Source organism: Microcaecilia unicolor, chromosome 1 (genome assembly GCF_901765095.1).
Source record: "Microcaecilia unicolor chromosome 1, aMicUni1.1, whole genome shotgun sequence".
NCBI classification, from domain to species: Eukaryota; Metazoa; Chordata; class Amphibia; order Gymnophiona; family Siphonopidae; genus Microcaecilia; species Microcaecilia unicolor.
Genome location: NC_044031.1, coordinates 631,975,692 through 632,002,546, shown reverse-complemented (window position 1 = coordinate 632,002,546; position 26,855 = coordinate 631,975,692). Strand labels below are relative to the sequence as shown.

The window sequence follows — 26,855 nt, the reverse complement described above, 5'->3', positions numbered from 1 at the left end:
AAGAAATCAATAGCATAGGCACTGGAAAGTAAGGGCCATTTATTTATATTGATTTTACTTAAATAGAGCCCACAGTTCCGCTGTTGACAGCACTCCCTGATAAAGATTATTAAAAGAAGAAAGTAGGAAGAGTAAGGTTTTCCTTCCAATTATTTTAATTAAGAGAGAGGTGAAGGAGGAAGACCAAAGAAAAAGTGAAGAAAACCGGACAACTCACGAGCTCCAACGCAAGCAAGGCCGGGAAGAAAAAGAAACAAAGCTTCGACAGCTAAGTAACTGTATACACTGAACAAGAAACATAATAGGAAAGAGACATACACAGAAACACATGAAAGAAAATAAAAAAAGAGATACTTACCTAAAGTCCATGGCAAAGAAAAGTGACTGAAAACCTGAAAAGAGAGCAAAGCAAAGAATCAAATTCTTGTCAGACTATACTCACGTGAATGATACATAATAACATTTACATTTCCTAAGGAACAGATTGCAGAAAAAGACACTTATCTGAATGTGCGCTAGATACAAGTAGATGTTGGTATCTGTAGGAAGATAAAAAGTTATTAGTATATGTTTGGTTATAGAGTTTTAAGCAAAATTTGATTTACTGTACAAGAAAGTTGAGTTTATGTTCGTTTTAAATGCTTTAGTTATTAAATTAAACTTGTTTAAACAACTTGGGAAAATAAGGTTGTTCTCCTTGATCAGAAAAATCCTGAACTTTAGTTTTCATTCCTCTTCCGTCCTTTGAGGGCGGAAGACGAGGATAGTATCCTGCACTAGTCCCCTAATCCTGAGTGTGTTTTCTGACAGCAGCCACGACTATAACATCGCTGATTTGAGACCACATTTCTGGGAATTAACCCTGTCTGGGGGGGGGGACTAGGTACATTAGGAGTTAAAAGCAGCATCAAAAAGGTGGGCTTTTAGCTTAGATTTGAAGACGGTCAGAGATGGAGCTTGACGTACCGGCTCAGGGAGTCTATTCCAGGCATATGGTGTAGCAAGATAAAAGGAACGGAGTCTGGAGTTAGCAGTGGAGGAGAAGGGTGCAGATAAGAGAGATTTACCCAGTGAACGGAGTTCCCGGAGAGGAATGTAGGGAGAGATGAGAGTGGAGAGGTACTGAGGAGCTGCAGAGTGAATGCACTTATAGGTCAATAAGAGGAGTTTGAACTGTATGCGGAAACGGATAGGAAGCCAGTGAAGTGACTTGAGGAGAGGGCTAATATGAGCATAACGACCCTGGCATGTCTGTCTTTTTGTCCCCCTATGATTTGTGACTGCAAGTTACAGAACCTTAGTATAATGTCTTGTTAAAAATTATATATCTCACACTATCTGGGTGGGTTTACAAAAAACATGCACAATAATTAAACAATACAAAAATTCCAAAACAAACCATTCCAATTTCCTACTTACATATAAAAATATTAACTATAATAACCAGGGCTAGATCAGATTTATTCTTAAGCTAATAGGCCAGACTGATTTCATACACATTAGACTACACTACGATAAGCTTCTTCCAATAGTACTGTCTTGAACTCCTTGAGAGAAAGGAGTAACCTTATGACAAAAGCTGGTAGCTCATGCCAAAGCTTGGGACCCATCACTCTAAACATAGATCTCCTATTGTAACCAGAAGGTTAAGAGAAAAAAAAAATATAAATACTTACATGGGTCCGGGGAGGCAGAGGAGGAGAAGCAGAGAAGAGAGTTGCTGCAGGAGGTAGCAGAGAGTTTTTGGAAGCGCTGGGGTGGAGTTTTTGGGGACTTCCGGTGTCCCATTCTCGGGAGAGAAGGAGGAGAGGCATCGCTGTTGCTCCCGGGGCTGATTGGAACGGGTCCCGGGAGTGAAGAGTGGCGCCGTTGTTTTGGGGCCGCGTGTCGGGACGCGTGAAAGTCCGGGAGGGTCAGCGGGCCAATGTTCGGGGCTGAAGAGAAGCGGTGCATGAGGCAGCGCTGCGGGCCCAGCATTTGTTTTTAAGAAAATGGCCGGCGATCCGCGAGACGTCGGCGCGAGCGTGCATGAGGCAGCGCGCCTCATGCACGAATCGCGAACGCGCGTCTTCGCGGCTAGGCCGAAGCCGGGGCCTAAATTTTGGGCCGGCTTCGGTAGTTTTTTATTTTTAACTCCGATTTCGTGTGAAGGGCGTCGGGACAGGAACGGATGGGGGTCTTCGAGTGTGGGAAAATTCTTCTTTGAGGTAAGGGGTCTGGTGACCCAAAATTGTAAGTTGTTTATTTTTAAATTGTAGAAATGGGGTTTTTTATTTTTAAAAAATCAGGAGTTTATCAGATTTTGATGGGGTTTTCATATTTGGGATCAGGAATTTTTTGTGGATTTTTCTGGGGGGTCAGTTTTGTGATTTTAACATTTTGAGGGGGTGTTTTGGTGGGAGGTGGTTTTGAAGGGGTTAATTAAGAGTTAGGGGGCTGAATTCGACGTAGTGTGTCCGGGGGGAGTTATTGGAATTTTTGAGAGGGATTTTAAATTTTTTGGGAATTTTTACAGGGATTTTTGTTAGGGTGTTGTAAGGCGGGGGTTAAATTTTGAGATTTTTAAATTTTAAAAAGATGGTTTGAATGAGGACGGAAAGTTTAATTAGCAGGGGAAATTTGGGGAAAATTATTAAAAGTTTAAGGGGTTTTAGGGTTAATTGAAGAATTTCCTATTGATTCCTATGGGAATTTTTCAATTAAAATGGAGATTCAGCAGTGCTGCTCAACATTCCGCTTGTCAGTAGAGGAGCTTGGAATGTTGAGCAGGACTTGGGATTGGTTGGTAGGGTTTAGAACCCCAAGCTCAGAGCTGGTCTCCTAGGTAACGGTGACTCTGGCGGTTGGCAGAGTGGTTTGGACGGTCAAGGTGGAAGGAAGTGTTGTGTGTGGCCAGAGCAAAAGAGGTGATTTGAATGAAAAAAGAAATTAATTAAAGAGAAAAAAAAACAAAAACAAAGAGTTAGGGGGAGCATTAATATAGGAGGGTAGTAATATTGTAAGAATAGTGTTGGGGGGAAAATTACATAAATTCATATAGGGGTTAGGAATTTGGGTATAAGGGAAGGTGTTGGGGAGTGTTCATTGGTGGGAGTGTATAGGTAAACAGGTGTTTGAATAAGGGGCCGTGTGTGAAAATTTATTTTAAAGAAAAAAAAAACCTCCAAAGCATCTGCTTCAGCTGGCTAGCTTGCTCTAAAGTCAGCTGGTTCCAGTCAACCTTCACAGCTGGTATCTCCTGTTCCCATCCCTCCAGCAATCTTTCATGTTCCTGAAGATCCAATTCCGGTATCAACTGGACTTCATGAATCTCCGCTATCTGAGATCGTCCAGGTATTATCACATCACGAACTCCAGTGTTAATCATGCGGACAAACACGTTACCTCGATGTGAAGTAACTAGCGTATTCGCCACCATTACTTTATCAGGGAGATTTATCTTCCGAGACGCTGACACTAGTAAGCCTCCGGACGTACCACGGATTTGTTGGCACTTTCCCATAATGATTCGCTCGGACATGGCTGGTATTATCTGGCCAACACTTCCCTGTACTTTCACTAACCCATCCACATTCTTCATCTTGGTAGCACGCTTCTCAGAGATTTTGGACAGAATGCCGGAGATCTTCACTGGTTCCAACACAAACACTGAGAGGTCTCTGAATAAACCCTCTAGATGCTGTAGCACATTCATGCCCACTATCCCCTGAACGGGGTTTTTTTCGATCTGTCCACCTTGAAAATTGTCTTTCACAACGAAAATGCAGCGCTGTGGTACTACTTGTCCCAAACATTTGACATCCGCATCAATGTATCCCAGGACAGGTAACTCTGATCCGTTCACAGCTACCAAGGTAAGCTGACTAGCATCCTGCAACCGTTCAGTATTAGGGAAATTTTTGTAATAAAAACTAGCAAGGATTGTTGACACATTTGACCCGGTGTCAACCGTACATAATGTTTCTACACCCTCAATCAAGATTTTTAATAATGGGCTTGCTCCAATTGCTCTTTCCCCCATCAACTTTTCCTCCGGCGTTTCTCCGGGTTCCAAGAACTTCTGGATTCTAACCACAGACTTGCTGGCTTCCACTGTAGGGGACGATTCCTCCCGTTTCCTCTCACTTCTCGGTGGGGTACCACTGGATCCTGATTTCTCAGAGGCTTCCTGCGGTCCTCCGGAATAAGAACGGTTACTCTTCTCACTATAACAATCCCTGGCATAATGCCCCGGCTCTTGACAGCGGAAACATATGATCTCCCCCGTACTCGTTCTGGATGGTCTGTTCGGGTTAAACCCTCTATAACTTTCACGGAAACTAGCAGATCCTGAGCTCCTGCGTCCTCATCAAGGATTTCTTTCCCAATTTGTTCTGGTTGAGAAAACACACACTTCAAGATTTCTTTAACAAAAAATGTCAACAATTTTATTAAAACGATTTTGCTTTTTCTATCTAGTGTATGTAAGAAAACATTTCATCTTTCATATAACCAAAACCAATGCTTTATAACAGTAAACTCAATTAATAATTCTTGTTCTGTTTCTGTTACAAGTACTTCTCCCTCAACAAGAGGATCTATCAGATAAGTATTTCCAAATTTTAATTAGGCTAACATGTAATATCTACTTTTATTTCTTTACTCATCAATCACAAAGAATTGATACTTTGTGTCTAATTTTCTATTTCAGGTTTTCCACCCAGCACCTTTCCGGATCTCTAAGGTAAGTATATATATATTTTTTCTTTATCAATATCCTTGTTCTCTCTTCTTTATTTAGGATTTCCCAAATGTCCCACACAGTCACTTAGCTTCAGAACCTTCTCTCGCTGAAATGCGATGCAGCCTTTCTTGCGGTGGGGCCCGTGATAGTTTTGATGAACCACAGATCTTCTCTCCGGAACTCTTCCACCTACACCTAATCTTAAGAAACTCAAAAGTAGGCAAAACCCTTTCTCCCTGACTGGCTGAAACAGTTTCTACTCTGGGGAAGATTTTTAATAAAGACTTTGGCCCAAGTAAACTACTAAAATAAAAAAAACAAAAATTCCCTTAGCTATTAAACCTACCTCTAATTAAACTTTTATTTACTCTACAATTAAAGAGTGTTAGACAGTATTTCACCTTCAACAGCACTCACACCACACCTCAGATATTCCCCAGTCACAACATTCCATCACTCTATTTCCTCTTCTTTCCCTTCCCAAATCACCCTTGACTAACTAACAGTAAATAGTTTTTTTTTCTTTAAAATAAATTTTCACACACGGCCCCTTATTCAAACACCTGTTTACCTATACACTCCCACCAATGAACACTCCCCAACACCTTCCCTTATACCCAAATTCCTAACCCCTATATGAATTTATGTAATTTTCCCCCCAACACTATTCTTACAATATTACTACCCTCCTATATTAATGCTCCCCCTAACTCTTTGTTTTTTGTTTTTTTTTCTCTTTAATTAATTTCTTTTTTCATTCAAATCACCTCTTTTGCTCTGGCCACACACAACACTTCCTTCCACCTTGACCGTCCAAACCACTCTGCCAACCGCCAGAGTCACCGTTACCTAGGAGACCAGCTCTGAGCTTGGGGTTCTAAACCCTACCAACCAATCCCAAGTCCTGCTCAACATTCCAAGCTCCTCTACTGACAAGCGGAATGTTGAGCAGCACTGCTGAATCTCCATTTTAATTGAAAAATTCCCATAGGAATCAATAGGAAATTCTTCAATTAACCCTAAAACCCCTTAAACTTTTAATAATTTTCCCCAAATTTCCCCTGCTAATTAAACTTTCCGTCCTCATTCAAACCATCTTTTTAAAATTTAAAAATCTCAAAATTTAACCCCCGCCTTACAACACCCTAACAAAAATCCCTGTAAAAATTCCCAAAAAATTTAAAATCCCTCTCAAAAATTCCAATAACTCCCCCCGGACACACTACGTCGAATTCAGCCCCCTAACTCTTAATTAACCCCTTCAAAACCACCTCCCACCAAAACACCCCCTCAAAATGTTAAAATCACAAAACTGACCCCCCAGAAAAATCCACAAAAAATTCCTGATCCCAAATATGAAAACCCCATCAAAATCTGATAAACTCCTGATTTTTTAAAAATAAAAAACCCCATTTCTACAATTTAAAAATAAACAACTTACAATTTTGGGTCACCAGACCCCTTACCTCAAAGAAGAATTTTCCCACACTCGAAGACCCCCATCCGTTCCTGTCCCGACGCCCTTCACACGAAATCGGAGTTAAAAATAAAAAACTACCGAAGCCGGCCCAAAATTTAGGCCCCGGCTTCGGCCTAGCCGCGAAGACGCGCGTTCGCGATTCGTGCATGAGGCGCGCTGCCTCATGCACGCTCGCGCCGACGTCTCGCGGATCGCCGGCCATTTTCTTAAAAACAAATGCTGGGCCCGCAGCGCTGCCTCATGCACCGCTTCTCTTCAGCCCCGAACATTGGCCCGCTGACCCTCCCGGACTTTCACGCGTCCCGACACGCGGCCCCAAAACAACGGCGCCACTCTTCACTCCCGGGACCCGTTCCAATCAGCCCCGGGAGCAACAGCGATGCCTCTCCTCCTTCTCTCCCGAGAATGGGACACCGGAAGTCCCCAAAAACTCCACCCCAGCGCTTCCAAAAACTCTCTGCTACCTCCTGCAGCAACTCTCTTCTCTGCTTCTCCTCCTCTGCCTCCCCGGACCCATGTAAGTATTTATATTTTTTTTTTCTCTTAACCTTCTGGTTACATTCGTCCGGTCTTAAAATCAAACATTGTCCCCAATGTTATCTCCCAAATTCCACTTCCATAACACTCCAACATCCAAGCTCTCCACTTCTGCCCACATTCATTTTTCTTTTTCATACGTAAAATACCAAAAAAAAAAATTTTAAAAGCTCTTTATCATTCCTTTTTTCACTTTAGGGAACAACAAATTCAACCTAACAACATTCTTTTAATTTAGAATTCCATCTTATAGATAAATCCCAGTTTGACCCAATAATTGACTATAGTCACAGTAAATTTTTACTCTTCCTGAAATAACATTTCTAATATTAACACAAATTCTTACTTTGTGGTTAGTTCAAAATAAAGTTTTCTTTTAAATAAGAGGAGCAAACTCCTTTGTTACTCCTAGACGAACTTTTAACTTCCCCTGTATTCTCTTGTGCAGTAGACACTCTAGCCGGATTAACCAAAATTTCAGTTACAATTACATAATCACATGTGTTCTCTTTCAAGTCCCTGTCAGAATTTGAGAACCCAACCCTGTCCAAATCTGAGCACCCGATCTTGTTATTATATCAGGTTCTATAACTTCCAAATTATATTTTTTTAAAGAGTCACGGTGCACAACTTTCTCCCCGTGAGCCAAATTCCGTATTTTAATTACATTGGAACATTCCCCCAAAACTTGCACTACCTTATATGGTTGTTCCTCCCAAAGGTCCTGTATTTTGTGCCTCCCACGGAATCCCCGCTCCCGGAGCAACACCCAATCTCCTACTTGAAGTTGCTCCGCTTCAATTCTTTTTTTCTCATACTGTTCTTTCATTCTTCCAAACTGAATTCCTGCATTTTTCCTGGCCTGCTCTTCAGCGAAATCTAACTTCGCTCGGTGTTCAGCCAACAAATCCTCCAGGTTGCGTATATCCTTATAATCCTCTTCATTTTTATCCACCAGCTCGACATAAGGTAATAAACTTTCTCTACCCAAGAATAGGAATGCTGGAGTGTACCCTGTAGCATGATGGATTGAGCTATTATAAATCTGGTTGATTTCGGGTAAAAATCTAGACCAGTTCCTTTTCTTTTCAAGTGGGAAAGTACGGAGAATTTGATGCATTGTACGATTGTACCGCTCACAGCGCCCATTCCCCTGCGGGTGATATGGAGAAGTGCGGGTTTTCTGGATGCCGTAGAAATCACAAACCTCTTTAATCAGCTGAGATTCAAAAGCAGGCCCCTGATCGGAATGCAATCTCTCCGGCACCCCATACACTGCGAACCACCGGTCTATCATCACCTTAGCGGTAGTTCTAGCCGTTTGGTTCTTAGTTGGCACCGCTATCGTAAAACGTGAAAACATGTCTGTCAGGACGAGCACGTTCTCATATCCTCCTCTATCTTTTTCTAGGACTGTATAGTCAACCGCTAGGACTTCCAGCGGACGGATGACATGAAAACATCCCATCTCAGCTCTCTCTCTCGGGAAAAGTTCCTTGGCAAAACAGCACCTCTTACAGTTGTTGACCCACCGTACTACATCCTTCTTCAGGTTAACCCAAAAATGGGCTTTTCTCAGGTTTTTGAAAGTGGTCTCAGCCCCATAGTGTCCCATCCTGTCATGAAAAATCGTCAACACCTGCTCCTTCAAGATGTCTGGTACCACCACTTGCATCTCATCCTTTCCCGTTCGGCAATCCTCGAACTTCCTGAAAAGAATTTCTTCTTCAACATGCAATCTGGCCCTATGTTTCCACAAGGCTCTCTTTTCAGCGGAATTCAACTCTACTCCGCTTGGGTCCCGATTTTCTGTGATCCAAGTAATTACTTCTCTGAGCACACTATCCTCTCTTTGGGCTCTCGCAATTTCCGAATTTCGGAACTCTAGAAGAATTCCCTGACATTTTCTGTTTTCTCCTCTTTTCTTCAAATTCTTCTTCGGCCTAGCGGAAATCCAAGCGCAAGAGAACCTCAGGAAATCTTTTTCTGAATCTTCACCTTCCAACTCTGGTTCTTCCTCTTCTGGCAGTCTTGATAAAGCATCCGCCACCACGTTACTCTTGCCGGTCCTATACTCTACAGAAAAGTTCAGCTCTGCCAACTGAGCCAACCAGCGTTGTTCTACCGCATGGACTTTTGCGGTATCCAGATATTTTAATGGATTATGATCGGTTCTCAAAATGAAATTCTGATAAATCAGGTATTCTCTGAACTTTTCGGTAGCGGCCCATTTGAGCGCCAGTAATTCCAGCTTAAACGCCGAATAGTTATTGGCATTCCTTTCGGATTTCCGGAGGCCTCTGCTTGCAAATGCTATAACTTTCTCTTCTCCGTTTTGTATTTGGCTGAGCACCGCTCCCAAACCACGACTGCTCGCATCTGTGGTTAAGATGAAAGGCTCTGAAAAAATGGGATAAGACAACACCGGAGCCGATGACATCTTCTGCTTCAGGATATCAAACGCTTCCTGACACTCCTTAGTCCACAGGAGTTTGGATCTCTCAGGAACAGTTTTCCCTGTCAGAGCATGCAAAGGAGCTGCCACCTGTGCGAAGTTCTGCACGAACCGTCTATAGAAGCTCGCAAATCCCAAAAAGCTTCTAACTTCAGTCTTAGTTGTAGGAATTTTCCACTCCCGCAGTGTCTTTACTTTCTCCACATCCGTGGACACTCCCTGACCAGACACTATATAGCCCAGGAATTTTACCTCTTGACACATCAGACGACATTTAGACGGTTTCAACTTTAGACCGTGTTTTCTCATCCGAAGGAAGACTAGCTCCATTCTCTCAAGATGTTTTTCAAACGAGGATGCAAAGATCAGTATGTCGTCTAGATATAGAAGGAGGATATCAAAAACGTACTCATCCAAGACAGTTTCCATGAGTCGTTGAAAGCTAGCGGGTGCGTTACACAACCCAAACGGCATTCTAGACCACTCAAATAACCCCATGGGCGTGGTCACCGCAGTCTTCTCCATATCCCCCGGGTGCATTCCCATTTGAAAATAACCGGATGTCATGTCGAGAGACGAAAACCATTTGGAAGCCCCCAGGGCATCCAAGGATTCGTCAATTCTGGGAAGTGGATACGCGTCTCTGATGGTAACTGTGTTGAGCTTTCTGTAATCACAGCAAAATCTGATGCTTCCATCTTTTTTTCTTATGACGACCGCCGGGGAGGCCCAAGGGCTTTGGCTTTTCCGCAAAATCCCTTGTTTCAACAGATCGTTCACATGTTCTTTGAATTGCTCAAAGATGTGAGGAGACACTCTTCGGTATGGCTGTCGTATAGGTTTAGCATCTCCTGTATTGATTCGGTGAGTGACCAGTTTTGAGAAACCTATATCCGTGTCACATACCGAGAACACATCCCGGTACCTCCAAAGCATCTGCTTCAGCTGGCTAGCTTGCTCTAAAGTCAGCTGGTTCCAGTCAACCTTCACAGCTGGTATCTCCTGTTCCCATCCCTCCAGCAATCTTTCATGTTCCTGAAGATCCAATTCCGGTATCAACTGGACTTCATGAATCTCCGCTATCTGAGATCGTCCAGGTATTATCACATCACGAACTCCAGTGTTAATCATGCGGACAAACACGTTACCTCGATGTGAAGTAACTAGCGTATTCGCCACCATTACTTTATCAGGGAGATTTATCTTCCGAGACGCTGACACTAGTAAGCCTCCGGACGTACCACGGATTTGTTGGCACTTTCCCATAATGATTCGCTCGGACATGGCTGGTATTATCTGGCCAACACTTCCCTGTACTTTCACTAACCCATCCACATTCTTCATCTTGGTAGCACGCTTCTCAGAGATTTTGGACAGAATGCCGGAGATCTTCACTGGTTCCAACACAAACACTGAGAGGTCTCTGAATAAACCCTCTAGATGCTGTAGCACATTCATGCCCACTATCCCCTGAACGGGGTTTTTTTCGATCTGTCCACCTTGAAAATTGTCTTTCACAACGAAAATGCAGCGCTGTGGTACTACTTGTCCCAAACATTTGACATCCGCATCAATGTATCCCAGGACAGGTAACTCTGATCCGTTCACAGCTACCAAGGTAAGCTGACTAGCATCCTGCAACCGTTCAGTATTAGGGAAATTTTTGTAATAAAAACTAGCAAGGATTGTTGACACATTTGACCCGGTGTCAACCGTACATAATGTTTCTACACCCTCAATCAAGATTTTTAATAATGGGCTTGCTCCAATTGCTCTTTCCCCCATCAACTTTTCCTCCGGCGTTTCTCCGGGTTCCAAGAACTTCTGGATTCTAACCACAGACTTGCTGGCTTCCACTGTAGGGGACGATTCCTCCCGTTTCCTCTCACTTCTCGGTGGGGTACCACTGGATCCTGATTTCTCAGAGGCTTCCTGCGGTCCTCCGGAATAAGAACGGTTACTCTTCTCACTATAACAATCCCTGGCATAATGCCCCGGCTCTTGACAGCGGAAACATATGATCTCCCCCGTACTCGTTCTGGATGGTCTGTTCGGGTTAAACCCTCTATAACTTTCACGGAAACTAGCAGATCCTGAGCTCCTGCGTTCTCTTCTCTGCCGACTCCATTCTTCTTCTTGTCGCTCACAAAGTCGGGAAAACATCTGAGCCACTTGCTGCATCATGACTTCCGCTGTTGAAATTTCCGGTCTCCGGAAGTCTCCGGCATCCTCTCGGCTCCTTTGTAGAATTCTTCTCGGAGCGGGTTCCACCGGGACTAAACCACGTTCTTCTCCTGCCCATCGTATCGCGGCCTGCATCAGTTCGGAGAAGGGTATTGCGGGATTGTCCTCTGCCCTCTTCATCACTTCTCTTTTTAGCGCTTCATCTCGAAGTCCAATTACAAATTGTTCTTTCAGGATTTCATCTGGACTAGACACTCTCCTATGATCTCTCTTCATTATCCCCCCAAGCTTCTCCTGAAGCTTGTACGCAAAAACTCGGATGGATTCACATTCCTTCTGTCTCAGATTGTAAAATTCCTGCATTCTCAGCCCTAGCGCCACCTTATCTCCATAAACCTGCCTCAGAAGATCATATACCTCCTCCACGGAGCAGTCACGGGGCAGGGAATACTTCACCGTATCCAGGGCTATTCCTCTGAGGTGATCCCTGACCACCTCCACCTGATCTCCTGGAGGGATCCGCAGTATTCTCATCCTTGATCTCATTTTGTCTATCCAGTCCTCCACGCTCAGATCTTCTGCGCTTTTAGGGAACCCCTGGAATTCTGGCATCTTCCGATCTTGAGGGAAGATGACTGTATGCGTTAAAATCTGTGGAGCAGCTCTACTTCCTGAAGCTTCGCCTTCCATCTTCGGTTGGGTGTCGCCCCGAGAACAAAGAAACCCCGCAAGAGACACAAACACAAGACACTTTTTTTTTCTTTTATTATCACAGCAAATCTTCAAATTTCACTGGGAACCTGAAACAACCAGTCAAGGTCTAATTCGCCAACACCAACTTTAGCAAATTTTCTCACCCCACAAATTCAGGAAAAAATCCTGCCGACTACGCCAAATTTTCTGTCATGCACCCCTGAAATTCCGGATGAAATTTAAGTGCCCCAGGACAGATGTCGGTAGTCAGGCCAGTCCCTGAGTTGCACTTCAGAATCCCGGGGGTGCTGCAGAAAAAAAAACTAACCTCGTCTTCCACTCTCAGAGAGCGGAAGAGGAAAAAATACTCTAATTTTGGATTTCTTTCCCAATTTGTTCTGGTTGAGAAAACACACACTTCAAGATTTCTTTAACAAAAAATGTCAACAATTTTATTAAAACGATTTTGCTTTTTCTATCTAGTGTATGTAAGAAAACATTTCATCTTTCATATAACCAAAACCAATGCTTTATAACAGTAAACTCAATTAATAATTCTTGTTCTGTTTCTGTTACAAGTACTTCTCCCTCAACAAGAGGATCTATCAGATAAGTATTTCCAAATTTTAATTAGGCTAACATGTAATATCTACTTTTATTTCTTTACTCATCAATCACAAAGAATTGATACTTTGTGTCTAATTTTCTATTTCAGGTTTTCCACCCAGCACCTTTCCGGATCTCTAAGGTAAGTATATATATATTTTTTCTTTATCAATATCCTTGTTCTCTCTTCTTTATTTAGGATTTCCCAAATGTCCCACACAGTCACTTAGCTTCAGAACCTTCTCTCGCTGAAATGCGATGCAGCCTTTCTTGCGGTGGGGCCCGTGATAGTTTTGATGAACCACAGATCTTCTCTCCGGAACTCTTCCACCTACACCTAATCTTAAGAAACTCAAAAGTAGGCAAAACCCTTTCTCCCTGACTGGCTGAAACAGTTTCTACTCTGGGGAAGATTTTTAATAAAGACTTTGGCCCAAGTAAACTACTAAAATAAAAAAAAACAAAAATTCCCTTAGCTATTAAACCTACCTCTAATTAAACTTTTATTTACTCTACAATTAAAGAGTGTTAGACAGTATTTCACCTTCAACAGCACTCACACCACACCTCAGATATTCCCCAGTCACAACATTCCATCACTCTATTTCCTCTTCTTTCCCTTCCCAAATCACCCTTGACTAACTAACAGTAAATAGTTTTTTTTTCTTTAAAATAAATTTTCACACACGGCCCCTTATTCAAACACCTGTTTACCTATACACTCCCACCAATGAACACTCCCCAACACCTTCCCTTATACCCAAATTCCTAACCCCTATATGAATTTATGTAATTTTCCCCCCAACACTATTCTTACAATATTACTACCCTCCTATATTAATGCTCCCCCTAACTCTTTGTTTTTTGTTTTTTTTTCTCTTTAATTAATTTCTTTTTTCATTCAAATCACCTCTTTTGCTCTGGCCACACACAACACTTCCTTCCACCTTGACCGTCCAAACCACTCTGCCAACCGCCAGAGTCACCGTTACCTAGGAGACCAGCTCTGAGCTTGGGGTTCTAAACCCTACCAACCAATCCCAAGTCCTGCTCAACATTCCAAGCTCCTCTACTGACAAGCGGAATGTTGAGCAGCACTGCTGAATCTCCATTTTAATTGAAAAATTCCCATAGGAATCAATAGGAAATTCTTCAATTAACCCTAAAACCCCTTAAACTTTTAATAATTTTCCCCAAATTTCCCCTGCTAATTAAACTTTCCGTCCTCATTCAAACCATCTTTTTAAAATTTAAAAATCTCAAAATTTAACCCCCGCCTTACAACACCCTAACAAAAATCCCTGTAAAAATTCCCAAAAAATTTAAAATCCCTCTCAAAAATTCCAATAACTCCCCCCGGACACACTACGTCGAATTCAGCCCCCTAACTCTTAATTAACCCCTTCAAAACCACCTCCCACCAAAACACCCCCTCAAAATGTTAAAATCACAAAACTGACCCCCCAGAAAAATCCACAAAAAATTCCTGATCCCAAATATGAAAACCCCATCAAAATCTGATAAACTCCTGATTTTTTAAAAATAAAAAACCCCATTTCTACAATTTAAAAATAAACAACTTACAATTTTGGGTCACCAGACCCCTTACCTCAAAGAAGAATTTTCCCACACTCGAAGACCCCCATCCGTTCCTGTCCCGACGCCCTTCACACGAAATCGGAGTTAAAAATAAAAAACTACCGAAGCCGGCCCAAAATTTAGGCCCCGGCTTCGGCCTAGCCGCGAAGACGCGCGTTCGCGATTCGTGCATGAGGCGCGCTGCCTCATGCACGCTCGCGCCGACGTCTCGCGGATCGCCGGCCATTTTCTTAAAAACAAATGCTGGGCCCGCAGCGCTGCCTCATGCACCGCTTCTCTTCAGCCCCGAACATTGGCCCGCTGACCCTCCCGGACTTTCACGCGTCCCGACACGCGGCCCCAAAACAACGGCGCCACTCTTCACTCCCGGGACCCGTTCCAATCAGCCCCGGGAGCAACAGCGATGCCTCTCCTCCTTCTCTCCCGAGAATGGGACACCGGAAGTCCCCAAAAACTCCACCCCAGCGCTTCCAAAAACTCTCTGCTACCTCCTGCAGCAACTCTCTTCTCTGCTTCTCCTCCTCTGCCTCCCCGGACCCATGTAAGTATTTATATTTTTTTTTTCTCTTAACCTTCTGGTTACACTAACCCTTGTTCACTGGTTCAGAACCCTTATTTTATCATCCTCACTTTAATATTCCCTTATCTCTTGTTTGTCCTAATTAGATTGTAAGCTCTGTCGAGCAGGGACTGTCTCTTCACGTTCAAGTGTACAGCACTGGGTATGTCTAGTAGCGCTATAGAAATGATAAGTAGTAGTAGTAGTGGACTTCTGCTATACACCAGCCCAAGAGTATGAGACAGAAATACACACTACTATACAACAGCCCTACAGTGTAAGTGACAGACAGACATGTTGCTGAACTTCTGCTCTACACTAGCTCCTGAGTGTGAGAAAGTTACTCAGACAGACAGACACACACACAAGCTGGATATTAATGGTTTACAAAGCAATACTTATTTCTACATTTGTTTACTGTCTGTTTTTAAATATATTTTATGTTTTTATAGTACTTCACATGTTTTTTTAGAGAAGCAATTTACACATTTTATGAAGAGACTTGCTAGAGGTGTGTAGGGAAATAATTTCTTTCAATTACTATCTCATTTTGTTTTTTATGTATATCATACATTTCATTATTCAGTAATAACTTGCATTATTTGGTGGACTCTGGTACAAAACAAAAAAGCCCCAGAGAATGAGACAGATGCAGTGTGGAACTTGTTTCCTTACACCTTTCCTCTCCTTTCTGTACAACAAAGTGATCGCCAGCAGTGACACCACTCACCACAAGTTGACCTTCTCTCTACCCTCAAAGTCTGGAGGCAGATGGCTCATCCGGTTCATGGTCTCCATCAGCTCTCGCAGATCTGGTTGGATCTGTGAACGAAGACCCAACAAACCACAATGGCAGCAGCGAATGCCCGTTCATCACATGAATGTATATAGACCACAGTGGCATTGTATAGCAATTCAGATCCAGTCCCCTGACACTTGGAGACTAAAGAGTTGACTGGGACAGAAATCTAACCTGTCCCTACCACAAGTAATCGCCATCCCTACCCCTGGCCCACCTAGCCCCGCCTACCACCGCACAGTCAGCTTGTTCCCCTCCCCCCCCTACACAATTCCAAAGAAAGCCAGATTCTGAAAGCAATGAAAATGTACTTTTTAAAAATTTGTATTTAACAGAGTACAAAATTTAAAAAGATGTACATTTTCAAAAAAGCAAACATTCATGAGCAGCATATCGCCTTAACCTCTTCCCCATATGCTCTATTTCCCCCTTTCCCCCTCGCCAATCTTTTTCCAGCCCCCCTCCTGCACCCACATTCCATCCACCCCCCTCCCTCCCATGAGTCCATCCATTCATCCACCTCCCCTCCCCTCCAGCACTGAGTCTGGGTGCCCTCTCCAACCATACCTCAATGCACCCTGGTGGATCTAATGGCCTCTTAGGGGTAGAAAAGATCCCCATTCTTTCCTGCTGGAGCTGATCCAATTGTTACCGCCGCTTCTTTAAAATGGCTGCCAAGACTTCAAGCAGTGACCTTGCAAGACTTCCGTGGAAGTCTCAGCGGCCATTTTGATGAAGCGATGGTAGCAGGCAGGAAAGAGGGGGGATCTTTCTTGCCCCGAAGAGGCCACTAGACCAGCAGGGTACATTGAGATACGTTCAGGGAGGGCAGGCCTACACTTCCGCTGGAACCCCACACACCCCGGTCCATCTCTGTGGAATCCCCGCTAACCCCATTCCCGGGCAGCTCGCTATTGGAGACCACCATACAGCAGGTTTGTGAATCTTTGCATTGCTCTGTTAAATAGAGAATATATAGCACTAGGGGGAGCAAGTGCTCCTCACAGATACTACTAAAGGGAAAACACATTTCCTTTTCTCACATTCTCAGACTCTGCTTTTATCTGAACCCTTCTAATTTTCTTTGGCCTAATGCGCAGCTCCTGCCTCTGCTTTTCACTGCCAGGGTAAGGGCTTTAACTCAAGCCTTTTCAGTGCTAGTTCAAGGCAAGTTATATACAGGAACAGTAGGTATTTTCCTGCCCCCAGAGGGCTTATAATCTAATTTTCTACCAGAGGGTTAAGTGATTTGCCCAAGATCACAAGGAACCACCATGGCATTTCAACCCTGGATTCCCTGATTCTCAGCCCACTGCTCTAACCACCAGGCTCTTACTTCCGTCTCTAGGATGAAGTAGCTTAACTTATACCACAGAAAATAAAGGTATTCTGCATTACAAAACTGTTAGTTAAATTAATGAGTCCAGTAGTTAGGTTAAATGGTGCTGTGCTACCATGTACACAAGTATGGATTATGGGACAATTCTCCAACTGGGCTCCTCTATTTAGGCACCCTGAGAATGAGGTAGGAGGGTATTTTATAAGGGAACCTGGGTGTCCAGATTCCATGATAAAACACTGATGTAACCCAACATTTAGGTGCCCACAGCTGAGTGCCACGTCCAACTGTAAGTTACATGTGTAACTGGGAGCCCCTTGCAGAAATTCTCACTGTAAGTGAATCGGGTATTTGCAGAATAGAACTCATGCGAGTAAGTGTACATGGACATGTGTAAATGCTAGTATTTTACACAATTATGCATGTAAAGGCGGATGCCCAGATTCTAGAATTACCTTTCATATCTTCAACAGGATAAGCAGATTTTGGCAACCAGATAGACTTATTTCTGCTTGTGTTTACGGATGTACATTTACCTGTTCCTTGATAAAAGTGCTGCTTATGGTGGTCCATTCGATGAAAACATCAAAACAGAATGGATTTAAGGGCTTTGTACTTTAGGGCTCTGGGTATGGCTCTTAAGAGTGCATGGGTTCTGGCATCAGGTAGTTTGAAAGGTATTCCACAGACCATGCAGAGCCTGGCAATCCTGGTGGATAATCTCTTCAACTTCCCTCTCTGTGAGAGTTGACAATGCAGCTGTCGTGTGAAAGATCCTCCCTTTGGAGCTGAGAACACTGCAGTGTTGCAGCGGAATTGTGCAGCATATCTCAAACTATGTCACTAGCATTGGTGGACACTTTTCACAAAGGTAAAGCTTTTACTACAGGCAACACAGCAAGAGGAAAAGCTGCAGGTCAAGGATGAGGAGCTACTGAAAGTTAGTTATTCCTATGATCTGCTGAACAGCTTCCAGGAAACTAAAGTCTTTGGTGTTGGGGGGTAGAATAATGCAAAGGCTGAGGTTGTTCCAGCTTCTATTACTCACTTAGGAACTCACTGAAGCACAGTTTGACCAGAAGTACCTAAACATTTCCACACAATGGAAGAAATCTTTGTTACTTTTATAATCCCATGCCTCTTTTCTACCTTGTATTTTATTTATATGTATAACCCACATATCCTTAAAACTACTCTATAAAAGATGCAGCCACTTGTTATTATGGCCACAGCTCCTGTTTTTGTACATCTCATCTTGTAGTATCTTCACTGTTTTGACATCAATTAGCACAACAGCTCTTTGATTACCAAACTCAAGATGTGGGGACATTAGTTCTAAGACCTAGGGCACTAGCCAAAATTGTTTTTAAGAGCCAGGGAAAACCTTCCCACCCTGGCTCCACTTTACCTTGCATAACTTTTCTCTTTTGCATTTTATTCTATTTTAGTACTTTTCCCCTATATTTAGTATTATTTTACCGATTCTTATAATCAGGGTTGTAGAGTCAGAGTTGATAAAAATGTACCAACTCAAACTTCAGCTTCAAAATAAAAACTTACTATATGTAATATATATATGCATTTATATATAATATATACATTATATTTACCAATACTTTAGATTGAGAACAAAAAATGTAAAGCTTAATATCGGTAGGAGTCAGAGTTGGACAATAGAAAAATAGAGTTGGAGTAAAAGGTTTGGTGTAGCAACTCCACAGCCCTGTTTATAATGTCATTTGACTTCAATATATTTTCTTTTTAACTTTTTGCCTTCTCTCTCTCCCCCCTGGCAGTGGTGACAGCAGTAGTCTTCACGTGCAGCCCAGACCAATGATAGTGTCTCTCAGTAACAGAAGCAAATTTTCATTCAGGTCTGCCATTCTAGATAACAGCACATGCACCTCCTCCTGGGCTAGTCACACTGCGGTACAAGCAGCTCTTCACTGGAGCCCACCACAGTGGAAGCGGTTCTTCTGGCCAGGACTTGAAAAGCAGAGGATCCAATTCCTTTTCTGTGCAAATGCAGTGGCAGACTTCCTTTTTAAGGCATGGGCCTGAGTACAGCAGATGCAGATCCTCCTTAGCTGGGCCAGTGCGTATGCAAAATTGTACATGTTTAATAATAATGGGAGTGATAGTAAAAAGAAATCTGTCTTGCCATATACGTGACACAGACCGTAGAAGTCTGCCAAGCACTGGACTTAGTTCCCCACAGCCAGAGTCGCTCTCTAAGCCCATTCAACACATCAATATGCATGCAGTCATTTACGATTTTTTAATTTTATATACCATCCTCTTTCTAATTAGAGGATCCTCTGTGTTCATCCCATTCCTTTTTCAATTCCATCACTGTTTTTATCTCCACTACCTCCCTCAGGAGGGCATTCCCGGCATCCACCACCTGCTCTGTGAAAAAGTACTTCCTGACGTTACTCCCAAGTCTACCACCTCACAACCTTAATTCATGTCCTCTAGTTTTACCATTTCCCCGTCTCTAGAAAAGATCTGTTTGTATATTAACACCTTTCAAGTATTTAAGCATCTGCATCATAACTCCCAAGTCCTTCCTTCCTCTAGGGTATACACAGTCAGGTCTTCCAGTCTGTTCTCCTAGGTCTTTTGGCACAACCCCCCATACCATTTTCATCTGAACTGCTTCAAGTCTTTTATGTCCTTAGCAAGACACGGCCTCCAAAAAACACAATACTCCAGTGGGACCTCACCAACAACTTGTACAGGGGCATCAACACCTCCTTTCTTCTGCTGGTTTATACCTCTCTCTATGCAGTCTAGCATTCTTCTGACTATGACCACCGCCTTGTCACACTATTTTGTCACCTTCAGTCACTATCACCCCAAGATCCCTGACTGTACATATCAGCCTCTCACCTCCTAGGACACACAGCTCCTTAGAATTTCTACTCCCCATGTGCATCATCACTCTACCCTTCTTTGCTTTAAACTTTAACTGCCAAATATTAGACTATTATTCTAATTTTTGCAGATCACTTCATTTCACAAAATCATGGCATTTGCTCAGACAGCATGCTACGCTCCAGGCTTGGCTTCTGGTAACATGAGATACTGTCCTCAAAAACCGACAGCCATGAATCAGGACAACCATCCAATCAATCCTCAAGTTTAACTCATGATGCAATTTATAGATTTTTCCCATCTACTGGATTAATCCGTTCATTAAGCAAATAAAAAAGGAGAAGATTCCAAAATACCTTTGTTCAATTATTTAGCACCAGGAGAGAATACAGCAACAATTGAAACTGAAACAAGATCTTTCTCTTAACTAGAACCATGTTTTGGTAGCACTACATGAAATATGGTTAGACACGTAAAGGAATGTCTTAGGAGTCTTTCTGACCTCATCCATGGCACGAATCTCCAGACGTAGCTTGTCCATCACTGTGATAAAGAGCTGAAAGAAAGCAAATGAGTCAACACAGATGCCTCACTACACCATGCAGCCCGCAGTACAAAAAAACTTTACAGAAAGGCATTTTACAGTGTTTGGACCTGGCACGCACACTGATACTTATAGCGCTCCTAGACTTACACAGCGCAGTACATGTTATATGCAGTACTTTCTCTGTCCCTGGTAGGCTCACAATCTAAGGTGTGTTTTGGTTTTTTTTTGGTACCTGGAGTAATGGAGGGTTAAGTGACTTGTCTAGGGTCACAAGGAGCTGAAGTGGGAATCAAACCCAGTTCCCCAGGATGTCAGCTCACTGCACTAACCATTAAACTACTCCTCCACTCCATGTCAATAAGGGCTAAATCCTCAGCAGCCAATCACACAGCAGGTAATAAGAGTAATTTTCAAAAGCTATTTGCTGGTCTAAATGTTCTTTGAATCTACCCACCCTATATGCAAGGACAAGTCCATATGCTGGACCGTAATGCATGCACTTGGACCTTCAACTTAATGGAGGCATTCCTGGAGACAGGTTCAGGACAATGGCTGCTACAACATATGTTTTGCATTTTCAAAACCATGCACTTTCTTTTAGCTGTAAAAAGTACCCTCAGAAAACAGGTGCAATCTCTGCAGAACGTTTTGATGTGGGGTGTTTTAAAAGATTTTAAATAACTAAAATAAAATAAAGGGAAAGCATATACATACTTTCCCTTTGTACCTGCAGACTTCATATCTGCCCATACAGTTTTGAAAGTTACCCTCAATATGCATGCATTGTGTCCTTTCATTCACCTGTATGCCAGGGGCGTTGCCAGATCTTGATTTTTGGGGAGGCCAAACATTTCCTCCCAGTTCTACCCCCCTCCACCAATGCTGCCCCACCAAATCATACCTTTGTTGGCAGGGATGCTCAAGCCCTACCAGCTGAAGGGATTCTTAACGGAGCCTCCGTTCGTGCTGTTTGAGCAACATGAAAGTCAGCAGGGTGCTCTGCCCTCTGACACTGGCACTTCCATGCATATTCAGTTTAATGCTTGAAATGAGCATGCACAGAAATGCCAGCATCAGTGGCTGGAGCACCCCATCGACTTCCTGCTGCTCAGGCACCAGACAGGAGCTTGGGCAGAGAATCTCTTTGGCTGGTGGGGCTTGAGCATCCTCGCCAGCCAGGCATCTGGTGTCACAATTCTGGAAGAGGCCTGAGCCAAAAAAAAAAGGGGGGGGGGCAGACCCCCCTCTCCCCCGGTGGCTATACCCCTGCTGTGTGTGAGCCATATTACTTATCCCAAGGATGACTTCCAGGTAAACACGTCACTGACAGCCAAGGATGCTCATGTTAATGGCCACTTACAGAGACAATGTCTGCGATGCAGCGGTTGAGGTTCCCCTTGTCGTCCTTGATGGTGATGGGCCGATCCTCCTTAATCCTCTCCATGGCTAATGGGCAGTCCAGCTGTAGGGAGACATGAACCACAGGCAAGTTGGAGAGATTTCATGTATGAATGTTACTCCTATCTGAGCTCGGATCATGAGGAGAAAGCAAATCTATGTTTTAAACCCTTGGGGACAGCAAAATACCTACTAACAGAATGTAGATCACCTTGAACTTAATTTCCCAATATTCAGATTTTAATATTTAATTACTCACCTTTTGAAAAGGTACACAATATTTTCCCACTCCAATATATTAACCAGAAAATGTGGCAGAATAATCCTTTTCATCTATAATGGGAAAAGCTTGTATGCTTTTTAACTTAGGAGATGTGAAATGATACTTGTAGCCAGTGCAGATCTTTCCATAATGGAGACAAGTGTCACCTTTGCTGCAAAAACTATCTACTTCATCTTGTCCTTTAGATAGCTGCACTTCCTATCTTAATCCTCGCTGACAAGTAATTGAGTGGCTTACTTCTTTTATTAATAAGTTGTTAAATATTGAGCAGTACTCTACAGTTTTAGGTAGTATCGGAGGTCTAGATTTAAGTGAACCAGCTAGCTTTCACCCCACTGCAAGTGTACCTGTGTTGGCAAAGCTGTCAGAAGGAATAGTGGATAAACAATGAACAGATTACCTTTGGGACAATAACTGCTTGCATTATACACCACTACTCGCCAGGCTGACTGAACTACCAAAGTTCTGGGATTTATACTTGATTCACAGCTTACTCTGCAAACTCAGATATATTATACTTAAAAGAAAAAAAAATAAAGTATTTTTCAAACTTCACCAGTTACGGTCAATATGTTGCTTTTTTGAAGGTCCTTTCTCTCTTTTGGTTCAAGCCCTGGTTCTCTCTCTCAGATTGACATTACAAACCTTGCAGAATGTAGCAGCAAAAATGATCTTTCATTGTCATAAATTTGATAATTTTTGCAAGAATGGAATTCACATTGGCTTGCATTATCTATAAGTTTTGGAGGACTTTGGTCCAGAATGTTCAATTCATTTTTGAAACCAATTCTACAATGTCACGTTCGAACTTTGTCCCTACCTTACTTTTCCCTTCTGTGAAAAAGTATGTTTTAAAAAAGTACTTGAAGGTTCTGTTAGTTATCAGGCAGTGGCAATTTGAAACGCCTTACCTAGGAAGTTAAGACTTTTGAAGCCTAATCTAATTTTCTGACACTCCTTAAAGACCTTTTTATTTAGCATATTTTAAAAATCATTTATTTTTAGCCTCTTATAGATTGTTTGTATCCTGCATGTAACCTTTTGGTAATCTGCTGTGGGGACCCTAGATTAGATTTTCAATTTCCATAAACATTTACGTTATCACCTGACCCACCAAGAATAACTCAATAGTCAACAATTTATTAGGGTTATTATTATTTAATTTGGATTTAGGATTAATCCATAGACTCCGAACAGAAGAGGATAATGGAATAGTAACAATGCCCAACATTGCATTTATAAGTGGTCTCTTAATTCTGCACCTTCCAATCCAAGGAATTTTATTCTTTTTCATCTAATGCTTGATCTTTACAAAGCATTTTTAAACAACTGTATAAGCTTCTTCTATCCTATTTAGGATCAGAGATTGCAAAACCCAAGCATCAAGTCACAAATAAACCTAAAATTTGGCACATGAAAGCTGCCTTAGTTTGAAACCGGACTCTGGTTTGGGCTGGGTATGAGCCACCATCAGGCCAAGGGTGGGGAGGAGTAGAGGCAGGAGTGGCAGCTAGTTCCAGGCTGGGAAACAAGAGCTGCTAGTACAGTTGGCCTCCAAGGAAGACAGGCTGTTGGAGAAAGGTTAAGAGCGGAGGGGAAAAGCAAGAGTCGAAACAAAAAGATGAAGGTACAAAACAAAATGGAATGGAAGCTGAGCAAGTCTTCTACTGTCCCCTCTTGGGAGGAGAAGTTACTTGCTCTAGCAAAGAGTAGTTCAGAAGGAAAAGCCATGTAAATTGAAGCTCCATGCAGTAGCACAGGATTTGCCCCAAATCAGGCACATATTTTACTGAGTTCCAGGAACTCTGACAGGAGTGACTCCAACTCGGATGGCTACCAGAAATGTCCATGCAGACCTACTCACTGGAGTTTCTCCTGTTCCAACAGCAAGACTCACCCTGTATTTCCTGCAGAAGTCATCAATAGATCCCACCTCCGCACCCTGCACCTGTTTGAAGGCAGCTTTATATTGCACCAGTAATCGGGAGCAGGCGGCTGTGTACCTGCAGTACCAGAACAGAATTACAAAGTAAAACACACATAGCCTCATCCCTGTGATTACAGCAAAAAATGATTTCTTCAGAATGTCAGCATCCCTTTGCTGTACTCTCTCCAGGATACCAATGCACTGCACTTATATCATTGGCAAGAATACGTTTTAAGCCTTCATCCTCAGGACAAATCTATTCCTGGCCTTGGGAATCACCCTCTTATTTCATGGAATCGCTTTTCTGGGGGAGAGAGGGGCTGAATACTGTTCCTGACCAGGACAATCCCTCCCCTTGGGAACTGGATATGGTTCTTGTCCTGGAAATTGGGCACCTACTGCCTTCTAAGTGACGCAGTTATCAATCTGTTGTTTTACTGTTAACTCCAGTTATTAGTAACTAGGTCTCACTGCATACAATGGGACCTGTGCTAAAATAGCACATCTTAACACTGGCCCATGTTGATAACTATACCCCCTAAATATCTTACAATAGCTCTGTAAGGACATACATCACTTACTCGCTTGGAGAAACACAGTCTTTGATATAAGCTTTTTCCAAAGCCTGCAAGGTCTTCACCACAGCAAAAAGTTCAGCCATATTATCAAATCTACAAAGAGGAACAGAATTAATTAACTTATTTATTTACAGCACTTATATCCCACAATTTCCCACCCAAGGGTAGGCCCAATGTGGCTTACAACAATCTACATAAACATACAGCAGGCAAGGTCAATAGTTTGAAATAGATGTGAGAGTGGAGTTCAATCCTTGTATAGTGTCCCACAATGACTCCATCGCCACCACAGCTGGTCTCAACAAACCTCTGTTCCCACTGGAAGGTAAACCCCGAGCAGAAGAAGAGGAGAACAGCACTCCCGGTATCCCCTCCGCTGTCAATCCGGTCGGGGTTGGGGCGTTGCGAGGTCCTCCTCTCACAGCAAGCACTGGCTCATCAATCAACTCCACTCGCTGTAACTCCATCGGCGCCAAATCTCTCCCGGGTCGCGGGGGAGCTGTGCAAGAGGGAGGGCTCAGTGACACTCCCTCTATGCTATGATCCGCGTCTGATGATGTGGAACCCATCGAGGCAAGCCTTTGTTCCCCAAGTGCTCTCACCCCAAAGTTTTCTAAAGTTGCTTGGCGCGTAGGAGGGATCGTTGCCGGGGTTGAGGAGGTAAGACCCCTAGCTTTCCCTTTTTGTTTCCCCATCATATCATATGGGGAAATCTCCTTAGCGTTTGGCTGCTTCAGATTTTCTCAGGAGCTCAGAACACACAAGCTTCTCTAGATGCCATCTTGGATCCAAGTTATTAGTTTTGTACTTAAAGTACTTTTAAGACTTTGTTTAAAGATTTGCCTTTTTGTGATTTAGTTCTATGGCTTTTTAGATTTGATCTTTTGTGATTCAAGAGGGATGCAAGTTTTGCTTTATCGCTCCCTAGGTATGTCCCATCATTTACTGTAATATTCCTCTGATATAAGTCACTCTTCCTTGATGTACATTGAATAAGGCACACTGAATGTAGTTGCCACTGAATTCACAATTGCAGGTGGAATGCGGACACAACTAGTGACTTCAACCTAAGCTGCTCACGCATTCTGTTTGTTTTGTAGCACTCTGTTTATTACTTTTATAACTTAATCTGCATGGCTTCTATTTATGTTTTCATTTGAATTGTATCTTTATGATTTTCATCATTATTATTTACTAGTAAAAAAGGCCCGTTTCTGACAGAAATGAAATGGGCGCTAGCAAGGTTTTCCTTGGAGTGTGTATGTTTGAGAGAGTGTGTGTGAGAGATGGAGTGTGTGTGTCAGAGAGAGAATGAGAGACAGAGTGTGTGTGTGTGTGAGAGAGACGGATCTAGAGTGTGATAGACAGAGAGTGTGTCAGAGAGAGTGTATGTGAGACAGTGTGTGTGTTCCCCCCCTCTTGCAGGTCCCCCACCCCCCCTCTCGCAGGGCCCCCCTCCCCTCCCCTCCCCACCCCTCTGGCCTCAGGACCCCCTCCCCACCCCCCTCTCCCCTGCCCCCCCAGCCATCCATGTCCAGCGACCCTCCTCTCCCCATGCCCCCTCCAGCCACCCATGTCCAGCAACCCTCCCCTCCCCTGCGCATCAAACCCCCCTCGCCACCCGCAGCTGCCACTGGTAACGCTGTCTGGCTGCTGCTGCTTCTCCTGTTGAGCAGCAGCGGCCGCTACAAAAAGAAAAAAAAGCCATAAATGTTTTTAAACATCAAGCACGGCACCACAGACAGCCATCAGGCATTGGCTGACGGCTGTGCAGCCGCTCCTCCTCTCGCCTCTCACGTCGCTGCGCTCCTCCGGGGTCTTACTCCAGGGGCAGTGGCGTGGAGGCGAGAGGAGGAGCGGCTGCAGAGCCGACAGCCAATGCCTGATGGCTGTCTGCGGTGCCGCACTTGATGTTTAAAAACATGTATTGCTTTTTTTTCTTTTTGTAGCGGCCGCTGCTGCTCAACAGAAGCAGCAGCGGCCAGACAGCGTTACCAGTGGCAGCTGTGGGTGGCGAGGGGGTTTGATGCGCCGGGGGGGGGGGGGGGCTTGGGTGATGCACCGAGGGGGGAGTTGTCTGATGGCTGTTTACGGTGCCGCACGTCTCGATTTTTCATGCACCGCTCCCTGTCACTTGCTCGGAGCAAGTGGCAGGGAGCGGCGCACTCACAGCTGATTTCCCTACTCTTCCCCCTGCCTGGGAATCAGGTGTGAGTGATTCCCAGGCAGGGGGAGGAGTAGGGAAACACGGTTTCCCTACTCTTCCCCCTG

The 26,855-nt window shown here is 43.5% G+C and overlaps 1 protein-coding gene across 1 annotated transcript in view; it reads right to left on the bottom strand.

Annotated features, from left to right (window-relative positions):
- LOC115460476 (vacuolar protein sorting-associated protein 28 homolog) overlaps positions 1–26,855 on the bottom strand; it is a 39,965-nt gene that overhangs the window by 9,924 nt on the left and 3,186 nt on the right. The window contains exons 3-7 of the mRNA XM_030190240.1: positions 24,588–24,677; positions 23,977–24,082; positions 21,759–21,860; positions 20,354–20,407; positions 15,567–15,658 (exon numbers count right to left, since the gene is read on the bottom strand). Of these exons, the coding sequence (XP_030046100.1) occupies positions 15,567–15,658; positions 20,354–20,407; positions 21,759–21,860; positions 23,977–24,082; positions 24,588–24,677 (444 nt within the window). The remainder of the gene's footprint in view (positions 1–15,566; positions 15,659–20,353; positions 20,408–21,758; positions 21,861–23,976; positions 24,083–24,587; positions 24,678–26,855) is intronic.